The 23,912-nt window shown below is 41.6% G+C and overlaps 1 protein-coding gene across 1 annotated transcript; it reads left to right on the top strand.

The window, feature by feature from the left end:
* The first annotated feature begins 2,122 nt into the window (after positions 1-2,122).
* Positions 2,123-23,873, top strand: ccdc80 (coiled-coil domain containing 80). The gene is made up of 10 exons (XM_086051927.1): positions 2,123-3,394; positions 6,672-6,869; positions 6,955-7,394; positions 8,538-8,873; positions 9,990-10,146; positions 12,943-13,079; positions 16,889-17,040; positions 17,432-17,535; positions 20,532-20,615; positions 23,018-23,873. Exons 1-10 carry the CDS (start codon positions 2,734-2,736, stop codon positions 23,326-23,328), a joined length of 2,580 nt encoding a protein of 859 aa, XP_085908053.1. The 5' UTR covers positions 2,123-2,733; the 3' UTR covers positions 23,329-23,873.
* The last annotated feature ends 39 nt before the right edge of the window (positions 23,874-23,912 follow it).

Genomic DNA, 23,912 nt, shown 5'->3' on the forward strand with positions numbered 1-23,912 from the left:
CAGCAGGTTTTGTCGGTATGCGATCCAGTTCATTCCTGTCCGCCTCACCCTGGACTTGGTGGACTCAGTGGGGGACAAGAGGATGATGGCTAAACTGTCATCAATGCTGGACAACCCGGCTCTCCCCCTCCAGGGCACCCTAACACCACTCCACAGCTCCTTCAGTGACAGACTGTTACATCCTCGCTGTGCAAAGGAGAGATTCCGCCGCTCCTTCTTGCCTGCTGCTGTCAGATTCTTTAACAAGAACATTGTGAAGTCTCTACAAGCTGGCGGACATTAGTGCAATCGTGCAGCCCTGCACCTGAGCTTATATCGTGCAATACTCAACACTCCCCACTACTGTTAGTCTAGTTTTATTTTGATCAAATGCCGTTCCTTATATTTCACTGCAGCACTGTCACTTACTTAGAGTATTTTTCCTCTGTACTATGTACAGGCTAAAAAAGTGTTTCTTCATACTTTATATGTAGATGTATGTTGGTGTGTATATACATGTGTATATACACATGGTTACTGTGTATATTTACATTGGTTTTTGATTCTGAATGTTTGCTGTTAATCTTATACATTAACGGCTACATTATGCGGCCGTCTCTGTGTGACCTATATCTTTGCTGCTGTAACGCTGAAAATGTCCCCACTGTGGGATCCATAAAGGCCTTCTTATTCTTGTTCTTATTCTCACACATGGTCCTTGACACCTGACACATACAGCAAAAAAATTTCCCGGATGCCTAAACTGTGTGGGAATCAGTTCTGACTGCTACCCACCTGAGGGTCTTGACCTGAGTTTTCAGTAAGGGGGGCTGTGCGATTGAGAGTTTGAGAGTCATTGAGAGTGTTTCTCAGCAGTGCAGCTGCTCCTATCGACCAAACATCTGGACGATCCACACAGGATGCTCCAGGCTCATTGGCTGCTTCCCGTCATCCTAAAAGTGTCATCGGACTTTATTTTTTTTTACTACTATCCAGGAAGCAGAGAAATGTCACATATCCTGGTCATGAAGTATGAAGAGCTGTTTTGTTTGTCTCATCCTAGCATGTTTTTAGTGCAAATACAAATGCCGAATAATTATTTCACAAGATACTGTAATTATGCACCACTGTGACTGAATTACATAAGGTTGTATTTTGCAGTGTACCTCTGCACTGCATCATAAGAAAAAATAAAATGAAAATGTTTATTTTGTGATAAGATATAAAGAAGTAGATAATAAGAAACCACTAAAATGTTTTCCTTTTAGCCATCCATCCATTATCTATATTGCTTGTCCTCACAAGGGCGTGCTGGAGCCTATCCCAACTGTCTTCGGGTAGTAGGCGGGGGACAGCTTGAATTGGTTGCCAACCAATCGCAGGGCACACAGAGACAAAAAAACATTCACACTCACAATCACATCTAGGGGCAATTTAGAGTGTCCACTTAACCTACCGTGCATGTGGGAGGAAACCGGACTACCCGGAAAAAGGACAAACAGGCACGGAGAGAACACAGCCGGAATCGAACCCACAACCTCTGAAGCGTGAGGCAGATATGGTTACGGTCGACCACTGTTCCCGCCCTCCTGTTAGCCTATATGAAAAAATATCCACATAGGCATTGTTGTTTTTACTGTTATTTTGTTGTATTATGAACAATACAAATATTTATAGAATAATTCAAAATTCTAATGTATTATAAAAAATATTGCAGTTCAACTATTTGAAATAACTATAACTGCCAATTATTATTCACCTTAATGGAACATTTTATTTTGTCTTTGATTAGGGGGCGGGATAAATACAGTGTTTTATTATATAGTTTTCAAAATAGTAATAATGAAGGGTTTTTTTTCAATCAAATATGGTGTAGGAAATTTTAATATTAATAATAATAATGAAAATAAATAGTCGCTGTTTGTTTATTTTTCCAGTTAGAAATAAAAGTATCCACGGGGAAAACGCTGGGGGGAATGAGATTTTAGGGGCGTTTCTGTTGTCTTAAAAAGGAGGAACTTGACACTGAATGATCCATTGTGGGCAGCGAGAGGGAAATACAGTGTACTTTATTTTTCATTTTAATTATTAATTTTTTAGTTATACTTTTCAAGAGGGGGTGGGGTTAGAGGGGGTGCTGAGTTCAAAGGCGCCGGGAAAGGGGATTTTCACACCGAACTGGCGGAGAGGTGCGCATACTGAGGAGGTTTTATGTTGATATTTCTGAAGGACCCGGGAACGGAACACAGTGAGTCGCCGAATTCCTTCCACTTCCACGCCTGGAGCATATTTATTGGGAATTAAATACTCCATTTGAATGCTGATTTGTTGTGACGTTAAAACCAGGCACAAGTCAGCAATCTCGGAGATGTGACGTGGACCACAACTTTTATTTATTTTTTTTAACTTTTTTTTTTTTTTTTTTCAAAACAACACCATCAATCTTCTGTGTGGATCTACAACAGGTTTGAATTTGTTTCTGTCAGAAATGGTGAATAGCACTAACAACTCCTGGATTCTATTACTTGGCGCATTTTTGTGTGTAGTCGCCACTTCTTTACGCACGAAAAACATTGCAAATACTTGTTTTTTGGTTTTGATTTGCAAGTAGAAATCCAAAGTGGACGGCATGCTGTGAGACACTGTCAGATGCTCACCTTCATCTGGAATTGATCAATTCGACTACAAATGCTCAAAAAGCCATTCTGAATCTGTGACCTCCACTAGGAGAGTGTTAAGCGACATCTCGGCACAATGTGGCGGCTTTTAACTCTCACGTTGTCGCTAATGTGTCTATTGACATGGGCAGGCGAAGTCGACAGGTACAGCCATCGCATTCGGGCGCAGTTGCGCCGGAGACCCAGGCTGGGGCGACCACAGGTGGGCACGGAAGGCAGGGGGCGCCAAATTACGCGTGTGCGCCCCGGATTTGGTTCTGCCATATCCGTGCATAGCTACATGAAGGGTGAAGGCATACAGGCAGATGAGGGCACACCAACAATTGGGGGGGCACAACGCAAAAGAATGCTGGGGGCAAGAAGAAGGGTCGGGGGGTACCCCCAGGCAGGGATGCTGCAAGACGAGGGCGCTCCCCGAGCAAGGGCCAGGGTGACACGGATGCCCAACAGCGCCGGTTCGCCCAACCTGCTGGCCAGTTTCGCAGGGAAAAACCGAGTTCTGGTCATCTCTGCGCCTCACGATTCCGACGGCTATTACCGGCTCATGATGTCGTTGCTGAAATCCGACGTGTACTGCGAGCTGGCCGAGAGGCACGTCCATCAGATCGTCATGTTCCACCAAGAAGGTGAGATGGGCGGTAAGGTGCGGAGGATCACCACCGAGGGCAAAGTGATGGAAGAGCCACTGGACACCACCCTCATCCCTAGACTCATGAGCTTCCTCAAACTAGAGAAAGGTACACTTTGGATTTGGTTATTATTTTTAGAGTGTACAGTATTTCAGTTATTTGTTGCAAAACTCAACGATTCAATGTTTTTGTGCTCAGGCCAAAGCAATAAAAGCATTTCTTTGGCACCACCATGTTGCCTCTTAGTGCTAAGGAACAATGTTTAAGTGAGTTGAAGAGTTTCATTTGGGAAAAAAAAACAGAACTTAACTGCCATCTTGTGGAATCTATAGGCAAACTCTACTCCAAGCAGATTTCATTACAGTATTTGCGGCAGAACTCGTTCTCAATCGTTCAGTGCCAGTTTTACTAAATATTTTGTTTCTGTACTTAAGCCGGTATCTCACTGAGTGGCACAGGTTTGCGAGTGTGTGAGCATGTGACAAATATAGTTTTTTCATCAGAATTCATTCAAGGTTGCAAGCGGGCACAAACATTCGCCAACGGTTTTAATGGTGGAAAACAGTTTTTCCCTGTCGCAATGAAATTTTGAATATATCCCAAATTTCCTGGCAACAAGAAAAGCTGTTAGCTGATAAAATTGTCGCCGTCTTCACGACCATTTGCGACCTTGAATGAACCCAGATGAAAAATGAACATTCTGCCTTGCGAAAACACTCACCAGCCTTTGCCGCTCAGTGAGATACGGGCTTTAATTTTTTTTTGTTTGTTTTGTTTGTAGGCATTTGCACTTTACCTAATTATTTCTTATTCCGACAACTTTGGACTTCTACTCCCTTCATTTGAAAACGGATATCTGTACTTTCTACTTGTTACTTCATCAAAATAGGCTTGTTACTTTTTCAACCTCAGAAGATGACAACAAGACTCAAAATAGATGTAAACAGACGTAAACAGATAGAGCAACATCAGTCAAAGTCAATAACAGTTGAACTCTTGATTGAGTGAGATACTGGGGTTTTAAAGGTGAAAAAAAAACAAAGTCAGCAGCGACATTAAGGGCGTTTGCAAAAACACGCTGGGTTTACTGAAAACTAAATTTTCTTTAATATTTACATAAACATCTACTACAATTTAAACTGTCTTTGATGTTGAATAAAATATGTGTTAGGGTCCCCGAAGACTTGCAATTTGGTGTTTATGGGAGCTGGGTTCACAGAAAACAGAATTATTTTCATTCACAAAAAAAAAAAAAAATCTACTTGTATGTTGGGTTTATTGAAGACTACATTGTCTTTGGTGTTTACAAAAACCATTATGTTAGGTTCTTTGACATGGTTGTTTATATAAGGTTCATTGAAGAATGTTAATTGTCGATGTTATAATAATAAATTTGGGTAACAGAAGATGCTAGTCTTTTGTTTATGAAAACCCCCGAGCTGGGCATTCCCTCTACGTGACGGACTGGTCCGTCTATCCGCCTATGATGGGCGCCCGTTTTGCTGACGGTTAACGAATGACGGTAAAAATGTTAAATAGACGGACTCGGCATAGTTGGAAGCCTATGTATTTAATCCATCTTTCGTTTGTAGTCCTTCTTTAGTGTATTTTTCGTGGCGGGGCTTCGATAAAAGAAAAATAGTGAGTTGTTGTTGCTTGGGGGACGGATTTAAGTGATGGACCAGGCTTCCATGGCGCTGTGAATCACTCTTTCTGTTCTAATATCGGCAGTGGGTCAGTCTTCCTGTTCAAATGCAGTGGATGTTGTTATGTGCCTTCGATGAGCCGCGGCAAGCAACAACATTTCCAGATTCCATTCAGACAAGCGGAGCGCTTGTCGAAGACACACAACTGCATGTCCAGATTGTGGTACACGATGCACACAAAAGGTGCATGGGGGTGGGTCGAATTATTAGTATTCTTTTTCAATAGTTTAGAAACGCTGTCGGAAGCCTGTTTAAAATCAGAGCCGGACGGGCCTATAAGCGGGTCCTTTTTTTTCCCCAGACAGAAACAAAATCGAATGACGGACGACGGATGGGTACCCACGCTACAGACGGATGACGAATAACGAACGCTCAATTTTTAGTAAAATGCCCAGCTCTGGAAAGTCCACATTCGCCTCATTGATGGCAACATTTCATTTCTAAAAACAACACTTTCATTAGATTCACTGAAGGCAAAATTGTATCTGAAGTTTCAGAAAATGCAAATTAGGTTGATTGAAAACGTAATTGTTTTTGATGTTTTTGAAACGTATGACATTATGGTCTTTTTTTTGTTGTCCATATTGGTTTCAGTGTTTACAAAAGTTTCAACCCCCAATTTTTTTTTACAATAATATGTTCTATGAGCGTCCACTAGACAAAACATGGTATTCTGATTAATATTGCGTTTGTGAAATATGCGTTAAACAGTAAAATCCACTGTTTTTGTCCATCTCAAGGGGCGGCCATTTTTTTACTTGCTGTCGACCGAAAATGACATCACAGTTGCTCAGGGCTCAGGTAACAACCAATCATGGCTCTGCGCCAGAAAACAGGTGGGCCGTCATTTTCAGTTGGCCGCAAGTAAAAAAATGGCCGCCCCTTGAGATGGACAAAAACGGGTGGATTTTGCTTCTTAACTCATATTCCACAAACACAATATCAATCAGAATGTGTTTAGACTAGTGGAGCTGCATGTAACAGTATTGTAAAGAACATTTTGTAGGTGACTTCAACCTTAAAGTAGAAATCAACCCAAACACATTTTTTTCAAGAGTATGTTCCCAGCAGGCCCACTAGTTGAAACTTATTACTATTGCGTTTGTGGAATATGAGTTAAGATGCAAATCCATCTGTTTTTAGCCATCTCCGGGGGCGGCCATTTTGTCTCTTCTGTCGAATGAATATGACATCACAACTGCTCAGGGCTCAAGTAACGACCAATCACGACTCAGCTTAAAAAAACAGGTCAGCCGTGAATGGTCGTTATCTGAGCCTTGAGCAGTTGTGATGTCATTTTCAGTCGACAGAAGTGACAAAATGGCCACCGCCAGAGATGGCTAAAAATGGTTGGATTAACTCTTATTCCACAAACGCAATATTTATCAGAATGCCTTGTTTCAATTAGTGGGCTTGCATAGAACATATTCTTGAAAAAAATATGTTTGGGTTGACTTGGAAGAATGAAAATTATCTTTGAAGATTACAAAAATAGGCACATTAGGTTAAATTGTCTTCAGGGTTTACAAATACGTGTGTACGTAAATGCATGTATGTATGCTTCACTGAAAAAGGATAAAGGACATATCCCTTAGTTTAATCTGTTCTTAGCTCAACCCGAGCGTGATCAGGATATTTAGCAGTTTCAGCATTGTGTTGTGCTCTGTTGTATTCTGTAGGTAAGTTTGGGATGGTGTTGCTGAAAAAAACACTGCAGGTAGAGGAGAGGTACCCGTATCCTGTGAGGCTGGAGGCCATGTATGAGGTCATCGACCAGTCACCCATGAGGAGGCTGGAGAAGATTCGCCAAAAAGGCTTTGTCCAGAAGTGTAAAGGAGCTGGCGTTGAGGGTCAAGTGGAGGAGGGCACACTTACTGGTAAGAAGCATCAACCCCATGTTAAAATCATGAACTGAAACCACATATATAGGCAACATGACTTATCTAATGGGTGTTTGGACAGTGAGCACACCTGTAGAAAGAAAACCAGCGAAGAAAATCCTGAGAAAGCCCACAACAACTACATCTGCGACAAGCACGACGACTACGACACAGCCAACAACAACTCGGCCAACAACTACGACCACGACGACTAAAGCCACAACCACCACAACAACCAAAGCCACAACCACCACACGAAGAACCACCACCAAACGAACCACCACCACCTTAACACCAACCAAAGCCCTCACCCAGACCGTCCTGCTCCCTGCCCCCAGAACCACAGAGGACCCATATTACTACAACCAAAAGGAGCGGGAACATTACCCGGCCAAAACCACCCCGTCTGGAGACAACCACATGGGCAAGGACAACAAAGATCCACACATCCACAAGCTGGTACCCAGCACAAGGAAACCGTACAAGATCAAACCCAACAGGAAAAAGAACGGAGGGGAGAAGGTGAGTAGTATTTTGTCGTGGTAAACTTTCAACTTGTCGTTGATCAAATTAACTCATTAACTGCCATTGACGAATTTATTTGTCTGTTCACACTCCAGCCATTCAATCCCAGGAATTTATTTATATATTTTTTAAATTTGTTCAAACTTTATTGTAAAAGAGGGTCTGAAAATGTCTCACAGATCATGAGTTAAAGCACTAATTTCCAAAGTGGAGTATTTGTAGCAAATAAATAAATAAAACTGCAATAATTACAGTTACAGTGGCTTTAACTTTTTTTTTCTTTAAATCCAGAGCAGCAGTGGTCCCCAACTTTTTTCTGCCACGGACCGGTTCATACAAGTCCATACCCTTCATAGCCCTGGAACTATTCACCATCCGGGGCGGGGTTCTGGGCGTTGTTGTGTAGGTGTGCGTGTGTGTAGGGGTGGGGGGTACGGGGGGGCTGATGAGTGCAATGCTACAATAGTAAACATGAACCCACTGGTTTCTTTCGCCAATATTGAACGACCTTTTAGCCTTAGCAATGCAGTTAGCCACCAAGTATGATGCTCTCAAGAGATCAGTTTTGAAGACTGCATATTGTGCAGGGTGGGCTTACTTTGTGCGGGGGAATCACTTGTCGCCATATCCCCCATGTAAATAGGAGGCATGGGGGATTCACTGTACTCAAATAGGCAGTTTAAAAAACCATTCACGCTCACATTTACACCTACGGACAATTCAGATTATTCATTTAACCTAACATGCATGTTTTTGGCATGTGGGAAGAAAACCCACGCAAGGAGAACATGCAAGGGCCAAATTTGAACCCAGAATCTCAGAACTGTGAGGCAGATATAACAATTATACTGCATTGAGGAAATTTCTATAATTCATTGAATACATTACTGATTTTTTCTTTACTGCAGTTAGTAGATCGTCCTTTCCCAAAAATGCCACACACTCCCTTCAACATCCTTGACTTGACTCACCAATGAATCATACAAACATGACTGAAATACGTGACAGAAAAATCTCCAGGGGTTTCACACGCCACAATTTGGGAATCCCTCATGGAAACTAGGACTCAATCATAAAAGACAGATTTCAATTTTTAAAAAGTGGATTATTGTTGTCCATTAATAAACTATATCCATGCAGATGCTAACAAACGAGTACGAGGAGAAATATGAAGCCGGTAAGCCCACCGTCACGTATCCCGAGGAGGCCGACGGCTTCGCCGACGTCAGTCCCACCAGGAAGGTGAAGGCCAAGCACGACAAGAAGAAGAAGAATGAAAAGGCGGCCAAGAAAGCAGAGAGGAGGGGAGGAAAGGCCAACAAAGAAGGCAAGAACGCAGGGAAGAAGAACGGAAAAAAGCTGTCAAAGTACCCGGAAAACGAGGACTACCCAAAGCCCACCAAGAAGCCCACACCACCTCCGAAGGGATCGCTGGCCTCCTTTTTGGACTACTTTGAGAACCGGAGGCGACTTCTGGTAAGAGAAACCCTTAAACCTCACTCGCCTTCCTATTTCCAATGGACTGTACATGTCCATCACAGATGCCTGAGGAGATGAACCCTACTGTTAGGGGTGGCTTTAAAAGCCAACATCTGGATCCAAGTAACCCATTCCCCTCCAAAAGCTTGATCGCAATAGCATCACGGCGCATTCCATATGACCTATGACACATCACAATGTTGTAACTCAAGACAGAAAAGAGCCGGCAAGATTTATGTCTGTGAATGCAGCATTGTAGAATCCTTTACTCAGAATCTGGCCATACACAGTTTGCGCTGTACAATAAATCTTGTATCCTTCAAGATAATAGCCACCACTCATGTTTTTGTACTTATATTGGTAATCCTGTGTATCCCATTAGCATGTACTGCAGTATATTATAGTTGAGTACCTACCCATCCAATGCAGCACATTAGTGTGCCTTGAGAGATCATCAGGCATGTCATTAGGTAACAGGAGAATACTTCTCTGAATGTTCAGAAGTCCTGCTTTGAGGCAAGTAGTGTACTGAGCAGAATAGTACTGATGCTAATGTGTGCGAATGATGCTAATGCGGAAGTCTTTTTATGTAGCTCAACTTTCCATAGTTGATGCCACATTGTCTGTCTTTAGACAGCAAAGTTGAGCATGAACCAACAAACACCCCTCTGCTGGTGCACTCCATTTTGCATCAATTGCTTCAAAATGCAATGTATCAGAAATCATTTCCACACGATCAACAGAATTCTTTACTGAACCAAGTAATCATGTCCCTAATTTTGAAATAACGAACCGTACATTTGTTTGAAACTCGAGTCATTTTTGTTCTACAAGCAAAAACGACAGTAATCCTTAATGCAGCACAGTCGTTTTTCAATGTTTGTTTTTTAAGGTTCAAGTGTAGTTGTCTGTCAGCTATGTGCAGCTGTGTGCGAACAGACTGTGTGTCTCTGTTTTGCAGCCACTATAGATTGTTATCACACAGGCGGGCTGGGAAAATATGGCCCATCCTCCACTTGCAGGTTAATGTAAACACCAACTCGGCAGTGCGCGACCTCGGCATATGAACTCCCAATTCACCTCCTCCTTGTTTCTAATCCCCCCCCACCACAGCTGGTGACATCACCCAGCGAGGAGAACAAGATGTATGCCCAGCAAAGGGACGAGTACTTGGAGTCTGTGTGCGAGATGGCCATCCGGAAAGTCTCCATCATCACCATCTTTGGCTCACTCATTAACTCTACCATGAAAATCGACCACTTCCAGTTGGGTAAGGAGCGCACACGTGCGTCACATCCAGCCAAACTATGCACAAAAGTCTTCCCACGACTTTTTTTTGGCGACAGCCAGCGGGTGCTTGCTGTTGCTGAGTCATACGCCCACTCAGAGAATGTTTTCCAGACTTGTAGTGAACGTGTGGGTGGAGATTGTAACTTTGCTAACACTTCACTGCACTGCACTTTACCCTGCACTCTCCGAGGCTTTCAAGGAGTTCATTCAATTCACTTTAAATTGGAAGTCAACCCAAACATATTTCAACCAGAATATGTTCTATGCAGGCCCACTAGTTGAAATATGGCATTCTGATTAATATTGCGTTTGTGGAATATAAGTTAAGCAGCAAAATGCACCCACTTTTAGCCATCTCAGGGGACGGCCATTTTGTCACTTCTGTCGGCTGAAGATGACATCACAGTTTCTCAGTGCTCAGATAATGAGAAATCGCGGCTCACCTGTTTTCTGAAGCTGAGACATGATTGGTCGTTACCTCAGCCCTGAGCAGTTGTGATGTCATTTTCAGTCGACAGAAGTGACAAAATGGCCGCCCCCCGAGCTAGCTAAAAACAGGTGGATTTCTCGTATACCACAAACACAATATTAATCAGAATGCCTTGTTAAAAAGATATGAATCTAAAATTTTAAACATTGCTCAATAAGTTATGAATGCTCTCAATAAAATTTGCCATTTAGCTTCGTTTTCAGGAGACAAATCAATTTTCATAAATTTCTGGATCAGGGTTGTTTGTCGTCCCATGGTATAATTGAAAAAGTCCAAAACAGATTTTGGAATAAGGATCTGGAAATCTGGTGTGCAGCTAAATGAATTTCTTTTGATTACTTTTAGTGACGCTCATGAAACATGTTTGATGTTATATGGATACAACATTGATCTCGATCAAAAATCCAGATCAAGATCCAGATAATTTTTTGACATAATTCAAACTGTCTTATGTTTTCAGAGAAATTTGGTTTGTAATTTCAGTAATACCCACCATGCCGTAACTAATGATCTAATTTGTCATTTGTTTTAATTGTAAATGTTTTGAGTTCCACTGTTGTGTAAATCGATTAATCGTGGTTCTGAAATCTGAACGCTGAAACGTGCATGAATTCTAAAGCCATCTGGTGTCTTCTTCTGTTACCCAAAATAAAATACTTACTTCGGCTCATGATCTGAACTTATATCTCAAATTTGTGACAAACAAAATTTGAATATATTTGGTATATAGAAAATTAATTACCTTTGACTCTGATCCTAATAGATCTACTTTTAAACATGGGAATATCTCATAGTTATAAACTGATTATAGTGAAATCTGGCATGTTGCTTCAGTATTACCCAAGTTAAAAATGACGTTTTGTTAAATAAAGACAAATTGGTAAACTTCTCATCAGGAAGTGGATCCACACCTATTTTTAAACTTTGAAGACAAACATATCATGCATGTCTGTGACTAGTCTTCCTACAATGAACTACAGGCAGCTATTCGGAAAAGTGCGGTGTCATTTCGTACATTTCCAGACATTTTATAGTGGTCTCAAAGCTTAGGTCAGTGTGTGACTCTGTAAAACTTTGAGTCTGCATGTCCCACCACAAGACAGGGTTTCATCTGCACGGAATTTGGGTTGAAAACTGGAAGGTGATGTCACCCACCCGTGGCACATGCTGTTTTTCCACTTAAAAAAAACAAAACAAGTGCTTCTTTTTGTACCTCCACTCCCTGGTGGAGTAAGATGACCACACCATCAATAGTTTGGTTTGTCAGAAGATACAATGTTTGGATGAATACTTTTCCTTGTTTGAAATTTTGAACCAAATAAGTGAAATTGGATAATTTCCTGCAGCACACCACATCTCTCACGGCACACTAATGTGAAGTTGTACAGTGGTTAGGAATCGGTGGTTAAAGAGCATTTAGCAAAATTGCACACCGTCAAACTTTGCCTGACTGGCACATTTACACAAACTATATCAGCTGTACATTATCTAAGTAACTTTATCTTCAGATTTTTGGGATATTGTTTGCATTTTTATAGGTTAAAGCCAATAAATGACCGACACTGGTTTAGCCAAACCATGTAAATGGAATTTATCCATCCATCCATTATCTATAACCGCTTATCCTCACAAGGGTCGGGGGGAGTGCTGGAGCCTATCCCAGCTGTCTTCGGGCAGTAGGCGGGGGACACTTTGAATCGTTTGCCAGCCAATCGTAGGGCACACAGAGACCAACAAACATTCACACTCATAATCACACCTAGGGACAATTTAGAGTCAAAATGGAATTTAAGTTACCTTAAATAACTTAAAAGATTTTCTTATTTCCGATTGCGATTCCAAGCATTTAAATCAAATTATAATTCTAAGATATATTGCATTAGCAAACATTAAAATAGGTTTTGACGTGTCATGTCACATAATTTCCTGGTCTGTACTTACTATAACCTCTAAAATACGTGTTTTTTGACATACTTCTTTGACAAATTCTGATATTTTTCTTACCATTATAAGTACATTTTCTCTCCGTGCACATGAGTTGACTCACTAGGTTTGCCTTTGACTTAATCACCTCTTGCTGGGAGGGAGGGATTTTTAAAAACTTTAGCGTCTCCAAACGCCAACTACTTAAAGTCAACTCCAAAGTCACATCCCACCTCGCTGAGCAGTCAGGGAGTAAAAGCAGCTCTTTGTTGAGTTTGTCCCCGATTGACTTTGCTGCTGTCCATCAAATATTTACTTCCCTTCCCGTCCACTCTAGAAACGTCTGGCTTTCTTCTTCTTCAGAGAACGACAAGCCGATGAAGGGACTTCGTCAGGAGGACCTAGTAAACCAGGATCTGATCACCGAATTGAGGAAAGAGTTCAGCATGATCCACGATGACTTCCACATGGTCCTCACTGACACAGACATGAGAGTCAAGGTGAGCTGCTTGGACCAACATGCCATCACAACCCAAAGTATTACTACTGTCCATTTTCCATTCCCAAGTTCACTTAGCAGACTGACTCTTTGAAGCACAGCAGAGAAGGGTTTTGGTTCCCTTGAGTTCAATGAACATAGAAAATGAAAAAATGGCGTACAAATAAGACAAGCCCAATTAATTAAAAAAAAAATCACAAACAAACAAAAATTCAAATATAATGTTTTGGAAAGGCTCCATCCTATCAGGATTTTTTTTCCAAAAAGTACCACTAATACCTGTGTTTTTGGAAAATGGAATCACTACACCCACACTGCAATATGAAAATCAACAAATAAATCGAGGGGAATACAGTGGCATGCAAAGCTAACAGGCCAAAAATATGTCTCTCTTCCACACAAAAATCCTGAAAACTGTGCTTTGAAAAGTCATCACCCCGATCTGCATTTTTTGAAAATCACAAAAAACACTCGTGTTTTTGTGGACATAAGGTAGTGGGCGTAAGGATTCACTTTCTCTGTTGGGTGGATGGTTGGAGCAACCACCATCACAGTGATACTTTCTAAAACCATTCAATTATGTCTATATTATCATTGGGAATCTTAGCGGGAATGGCGGGAACTAAATGTTCTTAGTTCACATAGTAAAACAAAAATACCTTTCTGTCCATTACAGCTTTTCAGTGCTTCAGCTGTTTTGTATCAATGCTAAAACTGCCACGCGATTAAAGAGACACTTGGGTGAGCTTAACATTGCCACTATGGATTGGGGTAGGATTGGGACGGCTAATAGCAGCAACTAGCTTCATGCCTTTAAAACAAAAGGCGTTAGGACAACAACATTAGCTCCTTACTGTCCGCCCAGCGTGTGGAAGTGAAAATGAGCCTCTGTCTTCATGTCGCCTAGCAAGCAGTCGCGTGCGGTGTCCCTGCTTGCTTGCTTGCAGCCGCGACCTGCCTGAGTGAAGCGGCGTGAGAGTGACGAAGGCCCTCATCAAACAGCGAACAAAACGTTTCGGCGAGTCTGACTGCACAGACGAGTGTGGCCGCATTGGAACGTGCCATTTCGGCAGTTACCTTCCAAATTGGACGGCGCGTTCTAACTCAAAAAACTGGGTCCATTCCTCATCCAAATAAATGTGCACGTCTATTCATTCCCACTTCAGTCTCTGTAAATATCCTGACTGGTGTTTAATGCCTCGCCCGTTCTAACCGTGATCAGCAAAGAAGCAGTTTTTTTTTTTTTTTTTTTTTTAAGCAAAGAAGCAGCGTGCGCTCGTCCCAGCCTAAATCTATGTAGCTCTGCTGACTTCCACATTTCCTCATCCTCATATAAATCAGCCACGTAGAAGTTAATCCTTTTGACATGTTGAAGTGGGCATTAGTAGAGATGTCCACATAAATTTTGGTGCCAATTGATCGCCGTTTTTGGACGTTATAAGCAACAAAAGTACAATGATTTCCAATGGAGAGTTTGGAATCGGTCCCTCGCGTGACTCCGGCCGAGCATGGATAGAATGCTAGGGGGCGCGGCCATTCTCCTCATTAACAAGGGGCGTTATTCATGGAGTTACTTATTTACTAATTTCTCCAAAATGAAAGGATAAAAGAGAAAATGGCAACTCTTTTCATTTCGCCGATCAAAAAATATATCAAATGAACTTGTTAGTGAATACATGGCCATCCCGGCCCCACCGTCCCTTTAATGCTAACAAGTTTTTGAGTCATCCATGATAACGTCATTCTACTTGTAAGAACAGAGCTTTTTTTCATGTTAATCCTCTATTTAAAGTCTTGCCACCAATCTATCCATCAAGTCCCCTTCCTCTCACAGCGTACAATCCCAACACTGCCAAAACACCAGCTCGACGAAAAGACTGTTAATTTCACACAACACAACATTTGCTCGGCGGCTACTTGTAAGCTGTATGTGTGCGCACTTGCCAGGAAACAAAAATGTCAGCGGGTTGTTTTTGGACATGTGCATCAAAGAGGCTAGTGTTCGCTCGCTTTGCTGACAGCGGCGTCTTTGGACCTGCGAGGATGTGGGTGGGTGGGTGCGAATAGTTGGGTGTGCAGCGGATTCACCCTAGCCTGAGGAATGAGTGTTGGATGTGGTTTGGAAAAGTTGGATGCAACGCTCAGCATTCCAGGTGTTGCTTCCAAAAAGTGGAGATCAAGAATGTTAGATATGTGAAAGGCCACACCACAATTATAGGGAAAATACTCCAAAAATTCACTGGAAACAATTTATTTTGCCTTTTGGAATCAATTTCAAATTACCAGCTAGGCAGCTACATTTTCTATACGGCTTACCCTTCAAAGTCATGCAGGGGAGACCTCAAAATGGGGCTTGAGTTGGATTTCCCTCCATGCCAAGTCAGCTACATGAACCACTACACTATAAATGTTCTGTCCTTGCTGAGTTCAGTTGAAAGGCTACACACTACAACCAGGACTGGTTGCAGCACAATCACAGGCTGTGAATGGGGTTTTCACTTCAGTGAACCAGACACCAGAAGCTCTCAAGCAATATGGGTACAGGGAAACCTTAGTCAGCAGAATTTTTTTGCATTGACCTCTTCATAATCCTAACACCAATTAACTACCATGTTCACCCCAAAATGCCATTTTTTATGGTCCAACCTAAATATTCATGATCTGTTTGAATGAAATTAACTAAAGTGAACTAATTATGTCATTAAATCAAGCTTTCTGAATTGCACAGTAGGCAACATGGTTAGCACATCAACCTCAAAATTTAGTGGTTGTGGGTTCAAATCCAGGCTCCGGTTTTCGCCCACATTCCAAAAACATGCATGGTAGTTTAATTGAAGAGTCTAATTTTCCCATAGGTGTGAATGGGTGTGAATTTTTGTCTAGTTGTGCCCTGCGATTGGCTGGCAACCAGTTCAAGGTGTACCCTGCCTCCAGACTCTAGCATACCCAGAGATTAAGTGTAACAGAGTATGGACAGATGGATTTGTACTTATTCCACTAACAACAAGCTGCAACAGAGAGGAGATGGTTTACAAAAGCAGTGTTTCCAATTTAGTAATTTGGTCGATATTTTTAGCAACTTTTCCAAACAGTTTAGCAACTATTTAAATAAAAAATAAAAAAAGACTAGCAACTGTCTTCCCCCCCTAAGAACAGACAACATTAGTGGTATAACTTTCACCGGTTTTTTTCCCATATGACCATGTGATCACGGCATCAAAACCATCAATATCCACTTTGGAAAGGATTGTAAATTCTTTCCAAGCCACATATAATTTGCCAAGATTGCCTTGCCTTACCTGTTCAATTCTGAGAAATGAGAAAAGAGAGCTAGAAATGATGTGTGCATGCAAGGATGTCAGATTTGGTATGCAGTCATATCCCAAGCTTTTAATTGGCCCAAAGCTCAAGTAGGGAGCTTCTGTATCTGGACCACTTCACCATTAATGGGATATTATATTCCAGATGACTTTTGGCCCTGGAATGGTTACACTCTGTAATGGTTGCCAGTCAGTAATCAAGTGTGAATGTGGCTTTAAATAGGGCTCCCCACCAAGTCAGCTATGTGAACCACTACACCAGCAGTGGGATTTTCGATCCCAGCCCTGTCATGACACCCCGGACTGGTCGTCAGAAAATAAATTGGTGTCCGTGTGTTAGGATTCCCTTTCCATCTGAAAGTCAACTATGTCAACCACTCTACTACCAATAGACCATTTTCATAAGCATAATTTATTTACTCAGTGGCTGTCAGTATCAATTAGTCCTTTGAAGAGCATGATTGACCAATGCCTTGACTTCTTTTGCCAGCAATCCTACGAGGTTCCCATTGCCATGAAGGCCGTATTCAACTACATCGACACGTTCTCCTCCCGCATTCGAGAAATGGAGCAGCAGAAGCGAGACGGCATCGTTTGCAAGAAAGAGGACAAGCCCAGATCGTTGGAGAACTTCCTCTCAAGGTAAGAGCTTAAAAGTGTGTCTTAGATGTTTCCGTCATTGCTTGGGTGGTCCCAGGAGCCTGTTTCCTCTTTTCAAGACTCTGTTCCTGTGCTCTTCAACTAACTAAACCACAATTTACAGTGTTTAAAAACCCCAATTGGCAGATTGGGACAGCCTGTTTGTATTCTGCAGATTTAAAGTCATTTAAGCTACCTGTACCACCGAATTACTGAGGGTATATGTTTTCTAAACGTCTTTGATTGCCAAGGAGACTTGGACGTCTGCGAGGGTTTTGGCTGGTATTTAGAGCTATCGTCAGCAACAGACATTGTTGTGGACAAGCGCCGAGTACAGAGCATGCACCACTGCCCCAAAGCACCACGTAGGTCGCTAAATTTGCCGTCACTGTAGGTTCCGCTGGAGGCGACGTCTCTTCATCATCTCCACCCCCAACGATGAGGAATGGGCCTATCAGCAGCAACTTTATGGCCTGGGCAGTCAGGCCTGCAACTTGGGTGAGTAGCCCTACAACTCATGTAATATTAGTGGGTGATACATTTGCTTTTAGGAGAGATTTTTTAACGGGGCACTTCTTGCACATTGACTTGACAAAACGTTTCAAACAGGCCAAAGACAATCAGCATTAACGCTAACAATTCAGGAGGAAAAATAAAGCTGGCCACAATGGAACAGTAAATCCTTATCAGGCTTCTTGCTGCGTAATGACATCAAACCAGACCTATGAGACCACATGCGTCGCAAAATAATTCCTACAGAAAATAAATCTAATAGTGTCGCTGAAACAAACACAGCTTTGAATCCTCCCTCTATCATTAGAATCGGAAGTACCTTCTATTGAGTTACAAATCCTCGTGTGGTTGCTTTTTGTTTGCAGATCCAATATTCTTTCTGTGTACACAAAAGACAAACTGTATTTGCCACATATATTGTTCCCAAATCTACCTAAATCTATGAGTGAAGACTTCTTCTTTGCCAAGGAATTCCATCCATCACACAGGTCAAGATGCTGATTAGACCGCGTGATTATTGCACAGGTTTGCAATAGTTCACCCTCAATGAATAGTGCTAAAATGGTGCTTTTCTGTTTCATCCCACACACAAAATGTGTTCCTTTGTAACGCAGAAAAAAGTGGATAATTTTGTCTACCAGTCAGTGAGTACTAACTTCAGCTTTCCGAAGAGTTTACCATTATACAGCAGACACCCCAACGAAAGGGTACTAGTTAGCGGGACGATCCAGGTCTCATTTTTGGGGAGCAAAGAATAGAATTCCAAAATATTTATTTAACCAAGAACAGTCCACTTCATGGTGCTAGACCTTTTTCGAGCACTCAAGACCAAGCATTCAAAAAGGTGCCTGTGATTATTCTCATTCCGCCCGGTCGATGTATTCTCAGGGCGTAGACTTGACCGCAACTGCACTGTTCTTACTGTCTTGTAAGATGTTTCATCAGATAAGGATTGATCAGTTCACACCCCAGTGCTAGATAGGACAGCTATCCTGAGTGTTCTTGTGAAAACCCAAGTATTTTTTTTGTCTGAATTAGCCACACCCCAGCCACATATGGTATCACTCTTCTAGGATTCAAAATGCAAGTCGTTACGATCAGAGCTGGTGAAAAATTAGTCGGACCCGCCGACAAACGGACGTTTAAAATTAGAGGCGGAACTATAGACGGGTACTATTTTTTCCCCCCGGAAAAAAAGACGAATGATGGACAACAGAAGAGTACCCACAGTGTAGACGGATGACGAATAACGGATGCTCAATTTTTTAGTAAAACACCCAGCTCTGGTTAAGGTACACCTCTGCCAGCTACTGCCAGTTTAATATTCCATTGACTTGTAACAATGTTCTGGAAGTGCTGACAATGTTCCCAACACCCCACAGACCACAGAAAAAGAATCAGCACCTCAAATCCATGAATGTGCATTACTTTATCCCAAGAGTCTATTCCCTTCATTTCGTAGTATTTCTCTTGGCTGCACCGATTCCAGTAGATTTGTATGGATGGTAGATTTTTTTTTGTCTAGTCAGATTCCAGCCTCTATGTGTAGCCATGCCAGTCTAAGCTGCCCAGGACCTTCAGACTCAATATGTAAGTCTAACTATATTGGTAAAAAGGACTGTTTCGTCAACCAATCAGATTTTATGTTCGTCAAAGGGCTAGCTAGCTGGCAACAATAACGTCAGCAACAATAACGTCAGCATTTTCAAGGCAAGCCAAATTTGACTAGCAAAACATTTTTGTAGTGATCTGCACACATCAATAGATTTAATTTTCAGCGTCTCTAGTGAGTATGATGCATTTTAATCAATAGATTTTATGTTTTTGTCTTGTTGTTGAGTAAATATTAATTCAGAACTTCTCTAGAAGATGTATATGGCACAGTTTAATGCTGTTATGTTCCGTTTTTGTATAATCCTGATGGTTGGTGAAGGCAAAGGTACAAAATGCATGGCCCTCCACTTATGGTTTTACACAAAATGCCATTTTTCTTGCTTTACAGTATTCCCACATACAATTTCTTCCTTTTGTAATACGGAAGAAGGTGTACAATTCTTTCAACCAATCAGCCACTCTAGCGCCATTGAACTGAAGAGGGCTACTGCAACTGACACCCAAACAATTTTCTACCGAAAAGTGGGACACTACTGGTTGGATATTTGGGGAGCATATAAAATGGAAATGCAATCAAATGTGTGTCATGAGGAACCATACTGTTTTGAATACTGATTTGAATTCAATTGGATTGGATTTAGTAGTTTGCCAAGTGTATTTCCCATAAAGAGCATACCGTAGCTGCAAAATATTTACTGAACCCAGAATCATCCAACGCCATGTTGCTAGACCTTTTTGAAAGAGGCAACATTGTATCATAAAGGATAGGCGTTCTTGACCCGGTTAATAACTGCAGATAATTATTGAGTACAATGCAATGTATTCTAACCCCTTGGCTCCTGCAAGATGTAAATCTTTTTTAATTCATGAATACATTGTTGATAATAATCAGAAATGCTTACTTCCAAAATCTCTAACAATGACAGTTTTTAATGCCGGATTTGATCGAGGAGAAAAAAAAAGTCTTATCACCATGTTGAGATGTTCTGTAAGGACTTCATGTTATTCTTGGCTGGGGTTCAAGACTGCTCCCCTCCCTTCTAGTTCCAAACAAAGACCTATCCTGCTGATGAGGGTAAAGGCCTAAAAAAGGTTTCATCCTGATATTCAGCACTTCACCACGTTTCTAAAACAGTGTTTAATATGGATTTTTCTTGTCTCGGATGAAAACGCTCCTGGGCCACATTCCGCACAATCCTGGACCACCAGCACCACCTTCTCCTCTTACCTAGCAATCAACCGCCAAGCTTAGGAAGGTTCCAATAATAAACAGGCACAATGAGGCTATTGCGGAAACTGTACTGAAAAATGATATAAGATGTGTGCTTTTCTTTAATGGTTGTTGTATTTTTTTTTTCTCTTTGCAGGTTTAAGGCACATCTCCATTCTAAAGCTGGTTGGGACAGAGCTGTCGGACATGGGCGGAGTTTTGGAACTTTATCCTTTTAATGGTAAGGACCTGGAAAAATAAGAAATACTGCGTGAATGTCAACACCTCATGCACCTTGGATTGGATATACACTACTCCCAAAAAGTTAGGAGATATTGAGCTTTTGGGTGAAATTTAACCCATTAAGGCCGGGAGCGCATAACCGTGTTTCTACCACTAGAGCCGGGAGCGCTGTTTGCGTCTTTCTACCCTTAAAGCCGGGAGAGCGTATACGTCATTTTATATTTATTATTTAATTCTCGGTCTCTTAACCAATGAAATGCATCAGAATAGACATGTGATGGTGTCGTGAGTTGTCGGAGGATATCCGGAATTTTTTTCGAGCAGTAATGGCGGACACCGTCGTTAGCGGGAGCTCTGAAATGAATAACGGCATTGATATAGACAACGCGATTGTGGACTTTGAATCAGTAGAACAGTCGAACGTGATATATGGTCAATATTTATGTTTGTAGATAATGACAATATCGACGTATTTGTAACAGAAAAGAGGATGGTAATTCCCACTCAATTTTTTTTTTTTCAAATTAAATGTAGTGCTTGCAGAGATGAATAAACTCGTGTCTGCTTGAAAGCCACGTCTAAGCTCTCAAATGCTTTTGGAGTTATGTTTCTGTCTCCTACAAGGGCTGAGATATTAATTATTTTGTAGGTGTTGAATTTCAGGGAAAACGTCATGTTTTCAAGGGTAATTCCAAAGACGACCTTGGGTTTTCGGGAGCTGTTGAGCCAAGTGCTTTAGGCTTTAATGGGTTAAGGAAGAACCTAAAATGCAATAGCTTTACCAGTGAATTTCATTTGACCATCTCTCACTATCTTTAACTGTTCAACATTTCAGCGCTTTTTGCATGAATTCTTCTTCTCTAACATTAAGCTGAGGGCAAAATTAACAGTAGGTGCTTGATCCATGAATCGACCAATAAAATGGTATTTTAAACGGTCATCTTTACCATGCTGTTCACATTTAGACATCATGGGATTGATCAAAAGTACCTCACCATTGTGGGGTTTTAAGCAGGATGCTTTCAGAGTAAATGGCCACTGAGCTTAGAGCACAGTTCACAAACTCAAGGCCCGGGAGCCAGATCTGGCCCGCGACATCATTTTATGTGGCTTGTGAAGGCAAATAATGTGTGTCGACTTCAAGGATTTTGCAAATTGTCTTCACTTTACAACACTGCAATATGAGATATTGCAAGCATTTTTTAACCAATCCCTCCTTTCAAATTAAGTGAAAAATATTTGAACATTTATTGGCTTCTGATTTCAAAACTAGTTATCCATCAATTTGTAGTGTATATGTGATAATATAAAGGCGATGATACATTTATAAACACACCGTAACTACGATGTGGCCCGCGACAAATTAGTTTGACACCCCTGGCTTAAAGTGTCACCAACAGGTTGCAACAGAGATACACAAAGAGACATGACGAGTCACAGACAGGCAGAGAAGTGGACGGTGTTGGAAATGTATTGATCGATTCATAGTGCAAACACCTGCTGTGAATTTTGTTGTTGTTGTACTTCAAACAATCTGATTTCTAGATACCCTGTTGCTGTGTTAAAGTAACAGCAAAATTCCACTTTTGTCAGGTTTTTTTTCAATACGGTAGCTACATCTGTTACTGCTGCACTTAGAGGAATGCAGTGTTGAATCAGTTCTTGGTTGAAAACATTGCGGGATGCTTCCCAGCAAGGCGGCTGACTTCCTAGAACAGCTTTTCTCCATCAAGGCGTACTTGCACCACATTCCCCATTTCTTTTCTTTTTTCTTTTTTGTAATCCTCTCTGCTCGACCGGTTCTCTAAACAGAAACCGCTCAGATGTTGGACCACTTCAACTGCTGCGATTCACTCCATAAAACCTCCATAACACGCCATTAAATAAAGGTCATTCCAGAATTGGAGGACAATTTAGGCACTAACATTTTTAGAAAAAGGACCATTTTTTAAAAAATGTATTTATTCATTTATTTTAAATAAAACAAGTTTGTCATCAAGAGGCAGAGACGGGAAATCCAGGTCCAGAAAGTAAAAACCCTTTAGCCACAGGTGCTTCTATTCAACCGGCAGGTAGTTGAGCTCAGTTGATTAGAAGCACAAACTGTGGCAGGGACCTGAATTTCCCATCTCTGTCAAGAGGGAGGCACAACATTAAGAAGCTATTTTAGGGGGTGCCAAAAACCATTTGGTATAAATTAACATTTAGAAATGCCTGTTATGACAGCTAGATACATTTTGTCACAGGAACTGTAAATTACACAAGTGTATGTTTCTTTATTTTGTGAGTGGATTGTTTTAAATGATCATTTGGGGGACAGAAAATGTCCTCCAATTCTGCAGTGACTCATCAGCTGATGGAAAACATAACATTTCATTTTCTACGGTTTGTCCCTTCCAGGGAGTGCTACTGTGGAGCGCGAAGGCCTGTCAGCTACCCTGGTCAAGGACATGAGGAACTACTTCCAGATCAGCCCAGAGTACTTCTCCATGCTGCTGGTGGGTAAAGACGGCAATGTCAAGTCCTGGTACCCATCGCCCATGTGGTCCATGGCCATTATCTACGACCTAGTGGACTCCATGCAGCTGCGGCGGCAGGAAATGGCCATCCAGCAGTCACTAGGAATGCGCTGCCCTGAGGACGAGTACGGCGGATATGGCTACCACCAGCACGGCTATCAGGACGGTTATCACCAGGGCTACGGTTACTAGCGGCTTTCTTGATGAGCGGGTGGATGCTAGCCACGCACAAGCTAACGCCCTTTGTGTTAGCCCTCTAATTTCGCCTCCCCAACCGAGCAGATGAGGTCATCGTGTAATTTGGTAGTACTAAGTGGAGGCTTTGAAATGATAGCTTTCACCTAGCCACTACCTCCATATATAGACCAGTATGGCGCCACTTAATGCTAATTTGCAGGAGGCTCTATCTAATCGCAGCCAATAAAAGCATAAATGAGCTTGATGGGAAATGTATTTTGGATTCCAATTTACACATTTCATGTTATCGACTTTTTTACATATCAAATCCTGCTCAATGTCATGCCTGTATTTATTGGACTGTTCTGTTGCATTCCCGATTGTTGCAGTTTTCTAGCTGCAGCATGATTGCTTTTTTGGGGGGGGGAGGGTGCATTTTATTATTTAAATTATTGTACCTTACGATAAATTTTTTTCCTGGATTTTACGGCTTGTTTTTTTTTTTTTGCTTTATACACAAGTGAAATCTGACTAACATTAAATATTATAGCGTGCCCTTTTATGTGAATATATATTCGTAATTCACACAATAATACATT

Source organism: Filicampus tigris, chromosome 14, assembly GCF_054856515.1.
Source record: "Filicampus tigris isolate MCC_2025a chromosome 14, RoL_Ftig_1.0, whole genome shotgun sequence".
NCBI classification, from domain to species: domain Eukaryota; kingdom Metazoa; phylum Chordata; class Actinopteri; order Syngnathiformes; family Syngnathidae; genus Filicampus; species Filicampus tigris.

Excerpts from the sequence above, each read along its gene's own strand:
- ccdc80 (XM_086051927.1), top strand. The coding sequence starts at position 2,734 with ATGTGGCGGCTTTTAACTCTCACGTTGTCGCTAATGTGTCTATTGACA. Across the intron at positions 6,870-6,954 it reads GGAGGAGGGCACACTTACTG|TGAGCACACCTGTAGAAAGA; the intron begins GTAAGAAGCATC and ends GTGTTTGGACAG. Across the intron at positions 17,041-17,431 it reads TTGGAGAACTTCCTCTCAAG|GTTCCGCTGGAGGCGACGTC; the intron begins GTAAGAGCTTAA and ends CCGTCACTGTAG.